We start from the raw sequence: 14,344 nt of genomic DNA on the forward strand, positions 1-14,344 counted from the left end.
GACCCTTGCACTTGTCCACATCAAACCTCTTCACAGTGGTACATGGCAGATCCAAACCCTTGAGAGAAAAGTCCGTCAAGAGGAGAGACGGAGAGAGAAAGAGAGGGGCCTTAAAGATGTGCTGCCTCCTCTCTTCTCCTCTTTTTCTCGTTTCAGCAGCACCGAAGCAAAGTAGAAAGTAGAGAAGAGATGGTTGTTGTGAATATAACCTGGGAGCTGTCAGGGCCCTTATCTCAGATCCCCTTTAGTTTCCCCAGTCCTGATCCTCTAAATGTGCCCATCAGCTCCTTCTGGGTTCATCGCTTTGACAGCCCAAGCCCCTCGCAACGTAGTATGTCACAAACCAAAGGGTTCATCTACCCTTTCCTCTCTGCATGCATGATCAAAACTGGCACTGATGAAATCCTACCTGTCCCCCATACAAAGAATGTAGGCAGAGAGCAAGGAGTGAGGTAGGGGGGCCCTTTCTTTGATGTCACTACAAATGATGGTGCAGTTGGGAGTTGTCACAAACACACATGCGTACACACTTTTGCGTACAAACGACTACACTCTCACACACACCCGTCACACCGCAGGAGTGAATCAGGGCTTTCAGTTGGTGATTGAACAAAGGCGGCATTTGCAAGCATCTGTCAGAAGTAATATCTGTGCTGAGAGGTGTTCAAGTTGGAGTCGGTTGAACATGCTCAGGTGAATTATTAAAGCACTGGGTGATTTGTCTCGTTGCGTTAAGCTGCGCACACTCTGTGATCATGGTGTCGTTATGAGCTGCATCTTAGGAAGAGCAGCATGTCAACTGTTGTGTTACATTAAACGGCTGCTTTTCTTCATTGTCACTGGGTTTTCTGTTCTTTCAGTCCTACAGGTGGTCGCCGATCTCAAACACAGAAGCACCAGCGGCAGAATCTCACAGAAAACAACCCCACGTTCTGGCCCGAGGTAGCACAAGTTTTCCTTTTGTGAACCCATGCTGGATTACAGAAATCTAATCAACTTTTAATTGAAGCAGATAGAACACTCAGTGTATTTACATGCTGTCGATAAGAAACAAGTATCCGAGAAGTTAACAAGCTTCGTTTTTTTCCCCCATAACTCGGCACATCTGAATTGGTTAAAAATAGAAAATGTTAATTATTCAGGTTGTTAAATCCATCACAGCTTCCACTTTTGCATACACAAAGATGCACGCCTGTTAAATCTCAGCAGTAGCTTCTAAATTGGGATTTTGAGGTTTTCTGTGCACTTGTCAACTCTGAGGCGGCTGCGTGTACTTCCTCCTGTTAGACGATAAACAGCGTGAGCCGTGGGAACGCGGGACAAGAGGAGAGAAAAGTCGGCAGAGGAGGAAGAGGATGCTTGTGAAAACCCAGCGCTGCTCCTCCTCTTCTCTGCAGCTGCGCATCGAGTCTCTACAGCGTCACGTTGACATACTGCGAAGTGCCAGGAAAGATGCTATGCTTTCAGCCAGAGATCTGCAAAGGGCCAATGAGATGATCACAGCACAGCTCAACTCCCTCACTGAGAAGCTGTGCAGCAGCAAGCAGCTCACGCAGGTAACTTGGGAAAAACTGGGAGACGAGTTAAGGGAGGCGAGCCGGTTGTAAGTGTTAGGAAGTTTCTCTTTTTTCCCCCCCATCTTTGTCTTTCTTTTGTATTTTCTTGGGGCTGAGAGTGAAGCAGTAGCATGCCCTTATCATGCTTAATAAGTGTGGCTGACAGGCCTATCCTTGTCTGTGGAGGTCAGAACCACAGGGCAGTAGAGAGGAGGAGAATCTCACACGCTCTTTCTCTCTCTGACTCTGCCATTGTCTCCTCCTGCTGAATGTTTCAGCGAGCCAGTTCTCCACAACAATCTTTGTCACCAGCAGTTACTTTTCTCCAAATATGAGCAGTCGTGTTCGCAGACGCACACACACATACACTCAAGGTGACTACATCCAGTGCCACACACCTTTTAGTTATTTAGTACGTGCCTCCAGGTAAAAAACTCTTAGACTTGGTAAAGAGTGTAAATAAAACACCAAGAGCTTTGGCCCCTAAACAGTATCTTTCCTGCCAGGTGCTCCTTGTACACATCAACTTATGTACATACACAGACACACACACACACACACAGCAACACCTTGACAGACAGAGTCGTTAATCTGGCAGGCAGAAACTTCTTTTGGTGAATTCAGACACAGCAGCAGCCAGCAAAGGCCCACTGGACTCTTGATTAGGTGTATGTGTTCTTGTCTGTATGTCCGTATATTTACTTTTCACTTACTGTGGAATAGTACCGATGGAGTACATTGCACTTGCACACACGGGCCAGAGTGCAGCCCTCATAGTGTTGCTACCTGGGAAGTGGCCCTTCTGCACCCACTGAGGCATCTGATTGCTGAAGTCCAACGAGACCTTAGACTCAGGCACAGCAGTAAAGGCACACATGTACACACACTGTTGTGTGAATGAGTGGACAGAGAGGGAATTGTTGTCTTCCTGTTTGTTTCCTCTTTCCTCCTGCAGTATTAATGCCACTCCACCTGAGAAAGTTGGAGCCGACTGACTGGCCAAAGCTAGGTCTTGTTGCCCTCTCTGCAAAGGCCAAGAGGTGATGGACTTTGGGCTTGTTCCAACCGGTCCTGGCCAACTCTCTAACTAAAACTCTTTGCTTGTAATTGGCTTAGGACAGCCTCCACAGGGGCCATCATGTGAGAAGTAGCATGGCAGTTTCACAGAAACTTGTTTGTGTTGCTCTGTCTCCTGATCCTTCGCCATTCTGTCCTTCTCTTGTTGCTCCTTTCCTTCCCTCCTTCCATTATTAAGTCATATCTTCTCATTTTTTTCCATTCTTGCTTCCCCTCTCCACTTCTATGTGTTTGGTTGCACGTGAACTCTGGGATGTAAATGTATTCTTAACTGTATTTGTATTTCCTTTCAACGACTATTCAGATTCATGCAATGTATATGATATTTCAGCCTAACTGGAACACGTGGTTTGGTTAAAACTTTTCTTTTTTAGGTTTTCAGTATGATTTCCAGCTGTGAAAATAACATTACATTCAATTGCTGATAATGCATCTGGCTATAATGCAATAATGTGCCCAGAGAAACAGGCAGTCAGCTAGATTATTTGACGCAGTGTGTAAAAACCTTAAAGTCGCCCTTCAAAGTGGCATAACGTAACTTAAAAACTCACAGTGCATCCTACTACAGGCAAGTCTAACTTTTATTGAAATCCTTGAGTAATGCATAGCATCCAACTACAGAATCATTTTGTTGCTTGGATAAGCCTTCCTTGGTCTGTCATCAATTCCACAGATGCTTTACTTTGTGGCACACTGTGACATCCCCACTCAAAGTGTGGAGTTGCCTTCCCTCCTTTAATGTTTTTGGGGCAGGGATTATCACAGGATTATCTCTACAAATTTAATGACCTAAGAAAGCAAAGCTCCAAACTTTATTTAAATTAATAATTAACAATAGTATAAAACCTATTGCACAAGAAGTCTGGCCAGAAGAATGATTGCGTAATTAAGAAATTGATGCAGTAAGACAATCTTAGTGTTTCAGTGGTTTATTCATGTTTAAAAATTCCTTTTAGCTACTAAAACCGGTGTCCTCTCTCCTGGCCTAATGGAGCTACCAGTATATCACGCCTGCCTCAGTGTCATCTCTCACCAGGGCTGAAAATGGCCTGTGAAATCAAAGCTTGTCTTACTGGAAGCCTCATCAATGCCTCTCTTAATTCCTGCACTATTGCCACTGGGGCCACAGCCCCGCTTTTATTTTGTGCTCCTCCTGCTCTCCTCCCACCCTCCCTGTGGATGTGGCATGTGCATCTTCAACAGAGAGAAGGAAACCTAAAACAGGAGGGATTCTATTAAAAGGTGTCAGCCAGCAACCAGATATCAATAACCTCCGTGTATGCGGAGCAGAGAGCAAACCCATGGGATTCTGTGGTTTCACTTGGGTGTGTGCGCACGCCTCGGTGTGTGCTCCAACATTTACCCTATGTGTGCTCCAACATTTACCCTATGTGTGCAGCGCATATCTTCATGTATCATGTCTCCTGTTTGTACCATTAACCATTCATGTTTGATATGATACCAAATCAGCTAATTGTGGCAGCACTGATTCAAACTCACAGCAATAGGTTTGTGGTCCATACTTTCTTATAAGAAACAACCTGATTTTTGCTTTTCTCCAGCACATGCATGTGGTTTAAAGTGTTTAATCTCACATAGCATTCTGAATCACAGAGTCACTGTAAATTGTATGCATTCAGTTAGTTGCGTTATCCTTCATCAATCCAGACTCAACTACTGACTAAATACTTGATCTACCTCTTTTCCAAAGTGTGCTGCATGATGGCTATATTATGCATGCCAATTACAGTGAGAATTAGGCTCTATTGACCGGGCAACAGCATCATTTGTCTCCTAATTAGCATAAAAAAGACATTTTATCGCAGACAAGATATTAAAGGAGAGCTTGCAGCTCACCCGTGGATAACACATACAGTATTTTAAACAAATTGTGTTTATTCTGTCTTTGCATTTATTATATTTGTGAGGAGTGGATTTAATATAAAGATCTATGTTAGTCAGTGGAACTCTGCCTTCTTACAGCAGTAAATTAGGTTTGCATTATAAGGGAGAAAAAATGGCTTTTGGTTTGATATAAAGCTTATCAGCTCATGCAGCAGTATATCAGTCGCCTGTTACTTTTTCGCCCTCACCATCCAATAACACAAATCTGTGTTTCTTTGTTTTTTTTAATAGCAGTGCACCAAACTTTTGCTTCCAGTCTTTTGTTTTTTGCTTCCAAACTTTTGCTTTCATCATCACCAGCCTAGCTAACCAATTCTGTCTGTCGGTCAAACCCGCAGAAGCTGACCTCTGACCTGGCTGGTGTGCAGCAGCAGAAAAAGGTTTTGGAGATGGAGTTGAAGCAGTGGAAGCAGATCAAATTCCCCCCGCAAACTACAATACCACCAACAGCACCAGCGAACGTAGAGTGCTCCTGCCAGTGCAGAACCATACCTGCCCCGGCTAACCCTGCCCTCCAAGCCCTGGAGGCTGAGGTCAAACAACTTCAAGCCAAACTTAAGGTTAGCAGTTCTAGAGTTAATGAATTGCCCTCACGGTTGTGTTTTTTCATTGTGCATGCCTTATGAGGTAAATCTGCTAATAGGATGATGGTATTAAAGATGTTGTTCTCTTCCAATTTTGTGCACTAAGAAGCTTGAGTGCTCGAGAATACCACGAATAACAAGGAAAACTTTGGGAGTATCAGTGGTAAAGGACTGAAAAAATGTATCTAGAGACAGACTACTTCCACTTTCTGCTGTGCTGTGGTAAATCAGGCAATATGAAAATTTCTTAATTCTTTTGCACTTTTTAGTTGGATTCTGTCTTTCATTCTGTTACTTACCATGTTAACAGTACTGAATTTCACATATATTTACATCACTATTTCTGAGTCACTTTAACATTTCACTGGTTTGAAGTACTTACCCTCCTCGAGGAGTTTAAAAACTTTCAACAGAAACTCTGTCAAGGTTTTACTTTCAAGTTGTGCTTGATTCTGAAAAAAAACAACAAATTCTGGTGCCTTTCAGTTTACACTTAACATCACTTGATATTACGTTTGATTTCAGCATGAATTAGCATTTCCTGTCATTTGAACGTATTTCGGAGTGCCTGTCAGAAAGATGAGAAATGGGGAATAACAGCAGAGACATGCCCTACATCAGAGGGAATGAGGTGTGAGTGGTACCACAGTATTATCACCCTCTCAGCAGCCTGCTCGTCAGTGTCACCACGCAGATTGCCGCTGTCGTTACACACGCCTGAGAAAGTCATGTCAGGTGACAGCGAAAGGGAGAGGCGAGGGATGCTCCGTGGGGGTGCGTGCGCTGAGCGAGTACGTTGTCAAGTGCTTCTACTGGGAGCAGTTCCCACAAGAGACAAGGGCCCTTTAAACCAAAGTGAACTTGCAGGTTCAGATATCCATCATGCTTATAATCAGAAGCCGACCTGTCACCGTGAGCCTTACATCTTTGTTACTCATAAAGAAAAGAGTAAAACACAAAAGGTTATTATTTACAGTTTAATATTCTAGGTTACAGGATGTTTGATCATTAGCCGGTCAATTTATTTATTTTTATTGTTAGTATTCGGGGTTTTTTTCTTGTTGTACTTGTCTGTTGGTCTTTTTCTTTATTCACATTCCTGACTAAAATAAATTCACCCCTCCAGGTCTATAAATTGTTATTTTTACTAATTACTCCCCTTATCCACTTTAAATAATACAGTTTTCCTCTTAACCTCTTTTAGCACCTTCCACCCTCCCACTGTAACTATAATGAGGAGGCATGCTGTGTTTGACCTGTCATCAGCTGTGTCGTGAAAACCTTCCCTACCCCCCAGTCACATGCACATTCAGACACATTAACAAACACACACACACACTGTGTGCCCTTCCCCCAGAGTGCAAGTGCGGAGGTCACGAGGCAGGTGGCGGCTAACAAAGCCCTGCGAGGCCAGCTCCAGGAGAAGGAGGACAAACTCTGCCAGCTGCAGGATAAGTTAGTTTCCCACCTTTTGTCTTCATTAGTGCTACTTCCTCCTTTTTGTGTTTCTTACTGTTGTCTGCAGTCCAGCTCGTATTTTTCCTACTCCTGCAGACCTCTCTCTCTGTCTGTCTCTCAATCTCTCCTTGTCTGCATGTTTGCACATCCTCTGCAGCTCTCATCTGTAGTGTTTGATTCCACCATGTGGCAGCTCTGTTGTCTGCCTCGCTTCCCTTATACTGTACATGCTCCTGTGTCTGTGAATCATTTGTGAAATTATGCATGTTATATTGAGCGTGTGTGTGTGTGTTGTTTTTGCGTGTCCATGTGAGTGTTTTTTGTGTCATGTGGTGTGGTGTTGCTTACGTGGGTAGCCGATGTGGAATGCTGATCAAAGCTGCGTATTGATTGTTTGCGTGCCGCAGGAGGGACCATTTTGGCCCATGACACTAAAACCCACACAGCATCACTCTGGCCTGTGGGCCACAAGCCCCAGTGAGTTGCATGGTTCACCTACTGTAGCGCCCCGCATGCATTACATAGTCATAATGCATATGGCTATAAACAATTCACTTAGGGAAACAGTCATGGTTTGAACTTACAAGGCACATATCATCACTCTGCATTACGGATCCCATATTTGAACTGAGAAAAACGTACAAAGAACAACTTGGCTTTCCTCCCTCTTGTTCTCTTTGTCTGGTATGCCGTGTCCTCTGCCTGCCATTCTCAATAATGCATCCAGGGCATGTGTACAATCACAGCGGATATGTGTTTGTGTGTGTGACCAAAGCAGCGAGGATCACAGCCAGGCAGAGCGAGCATCCCTCAGCTGCATTTCTGCGACAGCCTCCTCCAGCTCTTGTCACACACTCACTCACGCATACGCACACATAACTTGCCGTATCTTCTAGCCTACCACTCCATTTGCCTCCATGGAGGGACCCCTTCTCAGAATGAAAGACATGTCTAGACGTCTCTGAAATATACATTTCAGCACACACACAGGGAGCAAGGCTGCTTCGCCTAAAAGAAGAGAAGGGGGGGTAAAAAAAAGAAAAAAAGAAATGAATTTCAAAGTACACCGGCATGTCCTCAGTCAATATCCGGCACTATGGCCCTGCCTTATTTATGAAGCTGCTTCTTTCATCTTTAGCCCTGTTGTCTATCAGCCACATGAAACGTCCACCCGCACTTCATTCTTAACAACATACACAGAAATGTGCGCTCGCGCTCACTCTTACGAACACGTACTTCAGACCACTGACTGTTATCATTACAATACACGCATGTTTGATGAACAATATTGCCAACAAGCACAGAACAAAGGGAACAAACGTGTGAGTGATCGGGATATAGTTTGAGGCTCTCTTTCTCTCTTTCCACTAACACTCATAAATAGAGATCACACGCTCCAGCAGAAGCACTATATATCCTTCATTCTTTTTTATCCTCTATTCTTTTTGGGGTGTAGAAGAAGAACATCTAAAATAAATGTTGTCGATCTAATTGCCATTAGCATTGGGGCAGAGGGAGCTGGTGGGGCTCTTATTGCTGCTCTCACTCTTTAAGTCAACACCAGACAGTCATCTGAAAGGTTCAATATGGGTTTTCTCATTAATGGCCAAATCCATGGGGTAACCAGCTAGCGCTACTCCCCCCCACCCCACCCCACCCCCCACCCCCCAACGAAGTCCCCAGGCTAGACTCCTCTCTCATTTAATTTAATGTCACTCCAATAGGACAAGCTCACATTTATTTAACCAGTCTGCCCTCAGGCACTCATCCACCTAGGGAGGCAGGGACATTTACTTACACGAAAGCATTTGCTCTTGCATTGCGTCATCTGTTTATTTAAAACACACAAGCCATGATGCATGTGGGAGCTAAGAGATCTACTACATCTTTGATATAGAAAAATACAGCAAAAACCATTTAATTAACTGCATCCTTATGATCTTTATTCTATTTGTTCCAATTCCCCAAGGTGCAGACAACCATGAAAATAGCTTTTATTTGCCTCTTATGAAAACAGAATAAAACATGCTAACGTACTGAGACCATTTAAACCGGGGTGTCGCTGCAGAATGTGGGAATATTAATCATGTCAGTATTGCAGGTTATTGAAATAGGAAGTGACAAGTCACGTGTGTTTTGTTACAGTTAAGACGCTAACTGCTTACAGTACATACACGCTGCTTCTCTTTAGGGAAGTATCGCCGGCACAGCACAGCACACGAACAAACAACATTTCTTAGAGCGTATTCCCTTCATAATACGTCTTTCCCAAGCCAAGTTCCCCCCGGCAAATGTGTTTTTATATGATTGGTGCAACACTGAGCTGAAAATAATAAACATTTAAGTGCTTGATTAGGCTTTCAAGTAGTGTCGCTGCTGATTCAAAATGCCGTTTGTCAAAGAGGACTCCCCTGTCACGCTTAGTGCGGCATTCCCTGCCAGAGCACTTGTTCTAATATATGCCAGTTAGAATTATATATGCATCCCTATGTCACCCCCCTCTCCACTTACCCAAGCAGCATGCCAGTGTATTTAGTTGTCATAATGAGCTGTCATGCCTGATGTACTGCACGGGGACACTGTGCCTGCCAGCTTTGCGTGTGTGTTCTTTGTATCTGTCTCCGTGCGTATGTGTGTCTGTGTTTGTCTGCGATGCAGAGGCTGTGCCTGTTTAGCTATCTGTGAAGAGTCATTTAGGCGTTATGCCATATGTTGGTATTTGCCTTCATATGTGTATGTTTTTAGGCTGAGCCACACAGAGCGAGATGTGAACATGAAAAGGCAGCTGGTGGAGGACCTGAAGACACGACTCAAGTTTCTGCAGGAAATGGAGAAAAGTTACCGGGGACAGGTGGAGGAGCTAGAAAAGAAGGTGCTCATCGCGGCTCATCATTGCATCTAATTATTTTGAGGTTCTTCAGCAGAGTGACAGGGGAAAAATGGGCATTGTCATACTCAGCATATCCCATAGTCCAAAGATTTGTCTCCTCAAAGACTAACGGGAAAATATTTCAGTGCCGTTAAGTGTAGTTACAGAAAACATGGTTGCTAAGGTGATTTGAATGGAACTTTAGGTGAATATATGATGTGATTATCTCCTTTAAAAGAGAAATGCAGTTGCATTACGTCCTTGTTCAGCTTCTTTTCTTTTTTTTAAACAGGTGAAGACTTTATCAGAGGAGGCCAGCAACAGAAAGGCCCTAATCGAATCCCTGAAGAGAAGGCTGAATGTGGCAACAACAGAGAAAAGCCAGTACGAGGCCTCCTGTGCAAAACTGAAAGAGGACTTGGAAAAAAAGGTTGGAAACTGACACGCACTCAGTTTTCACAAAAATTGTGTTTTATGTAACATTTGCAAAGTTGGATTACAGTACAGTTCGGATAATCTTTTTTTTTTCTAAGCAGCCCTGTAAACAATCACAGATGAATTCTCTTCAAAGGCAGGGTATAGAATATGATATTGGATCATGTTTTTAAGTTATGCAATTGTTAGTCAAAAGAAACGTTTTAGAATTTGTGAAAATGCCACTTCTATCCATGTACATCATAACCAGCTATAAAGTTTAAGCCCTTTTCTTACATAACATCAAAAAAGGTTAATATTTTATGTTTTTACTCTAACAACCTATTATCACTGGATTTCTGACAGTGAACGACATCACATTAAACATTAAAATTCAAAAGTGAAAAAACAGAGTTGGAGTTTATTGTCTAGATGGCATTTATAGTTCTGGTAATATTAGATAGTTGTATTATATATTTAGTTGTGGTAATACCAACTTGAAAATCAGTAAGTCACAAGGAGACACCAAAGTCATAAATGTCAAAATCCTACAGACAGGGGCTTGAATGCAATTTCCACAAATGTCTCATAGACCAATGTGGACTTTCTGCTTTTTTTCCCCTAAAACAAAAAAAGATTGTTTGCTTTCAGCTGACCACTTCTGCATGCTCTTTTTCTTCACAGGAACAGCGCATGCATGCCCTACAGGCTCGTGTGGGAGCTGGTGAACAGGCTTTGGCTGCACTGGAACAGGCAGCCACTGAGCAAATGGAGGGGTTGACCCAGCAGAGCTCCCATGCCTTGGAAAGGGTTCAGAGGCAGCTAGGCCAGGCCTACTCCCAACTGGAGCAGCTACATTCTTTTATCAAGGTACTGTGTAAAAGAATAAGGGATTAAAACCCAAAAGTCCAGAGTTTGTATACTCAAAACATCTTTCTCATCTTAAATCAGTAGCCTATGCTTTGGTGTGTTTGCAAGTTCTCTTTCTATAACGTGAATTGGAAAACTAGTGTTGCATTTTTATTTTTCAAAAGTTTAATTTTGAGGATATGGTACACCGATCCATGTAAATTTTAAAAAGAACTGCATCAGTGTCGGCTCTTTGTTGAAACATAGACCCGCTGGAAGCAGATGACATGAGTGTGAGCCGAATGTTGATTGGTTGACCATTGTTGCCAGTATAGAGCAGGGAGCGGTGGCGGACATCAACGGGAGCAGAATAACTGTTTTAAAAACACAGCATGGAAAGCACAGAAAGTGGCTGCAGTGGACACTTTTCATTGTTTTTAACACCTGACTTCACTTCAGCTCTTCTATGTTATGATTTTGATATCTCTGTGGCTGGCTGGCGGACCAGTGACAGCACAAACAAGAGTGGCCCACAGACCTGTTGTACCACATGTTTTGTACACAGCTTCCATCTGGAAACAGATGGTTTCTGCAGGCAGACAGGCCTTCCCCGGGCTGCCAGCTGACAGTGATTGCACTACTGCTGGGCCATAAATTCCAATTCAAGGATCATCACCTGTATGCACAGCACCTGCAAAGGGGTCTCAACTGTGTGGCAATACTTACAGTTTCTCAAAAATAAGGACTTAGACAACAACATGAACCAAGGGGGCGATGTCTATGTCAAAAGGACTGACTGAACAATTTCCCTGCATTAGTTAGGCAGAATCTCTATACAGGACAGGCCATCCACTTACTGAGCTTGGCTATTCATGTCACAAGATAACTATTTCGCATGTCTACCCTGGGATCCTATTTGATATTTAACACACTTTTCTAGTCTCTAGCACCTGCAGACTAACAAATGTTTTATGCTAGGCCAGTCATTAGCACTTCTGAGAAACAACAGAGAACAATATATCAACATAAACTGTTGATAACGTACAAATGAGTGTGCTGGATGCACACAAGGAGGAAAATATGATGGAGACCTTTTGCTTAAATATGACTAGCAAATGCATCATAATTACAAGAAAAGATTTGGTTATTAAAATCTCTTGATTATAAGAAAAGAATGAAGATAAATCTGAAGCCTTCCAGTTTTTTGCCCTTGTACATGCGTACAGTGAATAACACTGTATGCGAGTGGATTGAGTCACACTTTTATTTCTTCTGCACTGGCAACGGCCATAGCTGGGGGCATTGTGTTTTCTCAGTGTCTGTCCATCCCGCCCGTTCTCGTGAGCTCGATATATCTCTTCACTTTCACTTGGAATCGAGGATGAACCGATTACCTTGACCTTGGACCTTGGACGTCCAAGGTCAAGGTGTATGCAGCTAGAAAAATGTCTGCAATTATTACAGTAAACGGGATGACGTTTCACACAGATGTTCGAAAGGATGAAAACATGACTTGATGACATTTATTATTCAAAAGGTCAACGGTCACCTGCTTTTTGGAGAAACAGTTTTCTGGCCATTATTCAATTCATTATTAACTCAGGAACAGAGGAGGAGATTGCATCAGTACACAAGTCTTGGTCAGATGCTAAATTGGTGACAATCTATGTATTTAGTTGGATTTTGAAACCTTCAACACGCCAACTGAGCTGTTAATAGAATAGAATAGAATAAACCTTTAATTGTCCCACAAGGGGAAATTTGGGTGTAACAGCAGCAAGAAAGACACATATACAAACAAACAGTACACAAGACACAGAACAGATACATACACAATTTTTACATATTTACATCAAGGACAATGGTTACCAAAAACAGAGTACTGTACCGTTATTAAATTAAATAAAATTAAATTCAGATAAGAGGATGACATGTTAACATTAACAATAGATTAATGGTGTCGGAAGAAAATCCTTCAGCACTTATTTATATAGTAATATTTATTGATCCCAGATTCAAAGATTTCAGGGCAAAGTCTGGGATCTCCATGGACTACCCCTGGTGTAATGCTTTGCTTGTGGGGAAAGATGCTTATTGTTTGTATTCAGAAAAACACCTGTCAAGGATTCAACCCAAGAACTAACTAAAACTGGTGAGCTGATTAGCAGAGCATCGTGGTAAAAAACTCATACTTGTTGAAAATAAAACAAGCCACTCGAGATAGTTGAGGTTTCTACTGGACTCCTCTCTGTTCAGTTATTCTGGGCATTTTCAGTTGGAAGAATACCCACAATACCCTGCTGGAATTGGAGACCCCACTTGGCCCAGAAAGGCCTCGGAAAGTTCCAAGACCAGAAAGACCGTTAACACTACCTTACTTGGCCTGACATCACCACACCCAGCTCCCCATAAGTGTCAGAAGATGGATGAATAAAACTGGAACATTGCATCAGTGCAGGCCACCACTCCAAGAATACTGCATGCCCACTGGGAACAGGCACCATTGTCTTTGTCTAGACCTAATCCATCACCTTGAGGTGTGTTTCAGTGTTTGTGTCAGTCTATGTGTGTGTCTGCCAGAGACTGATAAAGACTACCCATCAGTTCTGTTCAGCTGACGCCTGTCTGTCAAAGGAAGAAAGGGCTTGCCAGAGATTGATAGCGGTGCAGTATTTTTGCACACACATAAATCTCGTGCAAGATTATTGCCACAGTTCAGTTGCAATTTTGTATCGTTTTTGTCCTTACTAGTAAGAAAAACAGAATTTTTAACTTTTTCTTCCCATTTTTGCAAACTATGATTTCTTTTACGCAGCTAAGCCTTCATCCTTTCCTCTTGTGTAAATTTACTGCCTATACACACATACACATTCGTGTAGTGCAGAAGACCTGCCTGCATGCAAAGAGAAATTGCATCACATGTAAAAGCTTGCACATATAGATGTGCATAAAAATACAGTTCATGCTTGTGTTACTCGTCTCCTCCATTCCCATAACCCCGAGCTGTTGGGGCCATTGTGGTGTTGTTGAGGATTCACATCATTGTTTGTCTCCCCCTGGCTCTTGTGATCCCCTATAAGAACACCAAGCCCTTTGATTGGACTGCCTGACGTCCGGAGGAGATTTACTCTTGTCATGTATTGATCAGGACCGGAGGGCTGCACATGTGTGTGAGAGTGTGTGTGAGTATAGATGTGTCTGTTTGTGCCTTTATGAGCTTGGTTTTTTTTTTTTGTTCTTTGTACCTGTGCGATTTGTGTGTGTCTGCGTGTGCCTGAGTGTGTGTGTGTATATTTCTTTATTGTGTGCCAGCAAACCCTTTTGGCCCCTGTGCACGCCCCAGGCTGTTAGCACTGCTCTTGAACTGCTAAACAGTGGCCCTGCATGTAGTGACTGCTCCACAATACACAAACACAGAGGAGTTTTTTCTCTTGCAGAGTACAAAAAGTACAATTTTTGGCCAGTCATCCCTACATCCCCTATTTTTTTTAATATAGATGTGTTTTTTTTAAATTACTTTAAAATGCTGTCAGGCTCAGATATGCAGGAAATCAAAACAATTCATAAAAAGAGATGTGAGAGCCACATATGACTTTCATATTCTGTGAAACAGACTTCCGCAACCTCATTCA

The 14,344-nt window shown here is 42.8% G+C and overlaps 1 protein-coding gene across 2 annotated transcripts in view; it reads left to right on the forward strand.

Moving 5' to 3' along the window:
* cntln (centlein, centrosomal protein) overlaps positions 1-14,344 on the forward strand; it is a 95,101-nt gene that overhangs the window by 60,564 nt on the left and 20,193 nt on the right. For both annotated transcript variants that reach the window (XM_085162089.1, XM_085162088.1), the window contains 7 exons: positions 861-942; positions 1,288-1,556; positions 4,877-5,098; positions 6,480-6,577; positions 9,326-9,452; positions 9,742-9,879; positions 10,548-10,733. In XM_085162089.1, coding sequence (XP_085018215.1) covers positions 861-942; positions 1,288-1,556; positions 4,877-5,098; positions 6,480-6,577; positions 9,326-9,452; positions 9,742-9,879; positions 10,548-10,733 — 1,122 coding nt within the window. The remainder of the gene's footprint in view (positions 1-860; positions 943-1,287; positions 1,557-4,876; positions 5,099-6,479; positions 6,578-9,325; positions 9,453-9,741; positions 9,880-10,547; positions 10,734-14,344) is intronic.

The sequence above is a fragment of the Neolamprologus multifasciatus genome, chromosome 6 (genome assembly GCF_963576455.1).
Source record: "Neolamprologus multifasciatus chromosome 6, fNeoMul1.2, whole genome shotgun sequence".
Lineage (NCBI taxonomy): Eukaryota > Metazoa > Chordata > Actinopteri > Cichliformes > Cichlidae > Neolamprologus > Neolamprologus multifasciatus.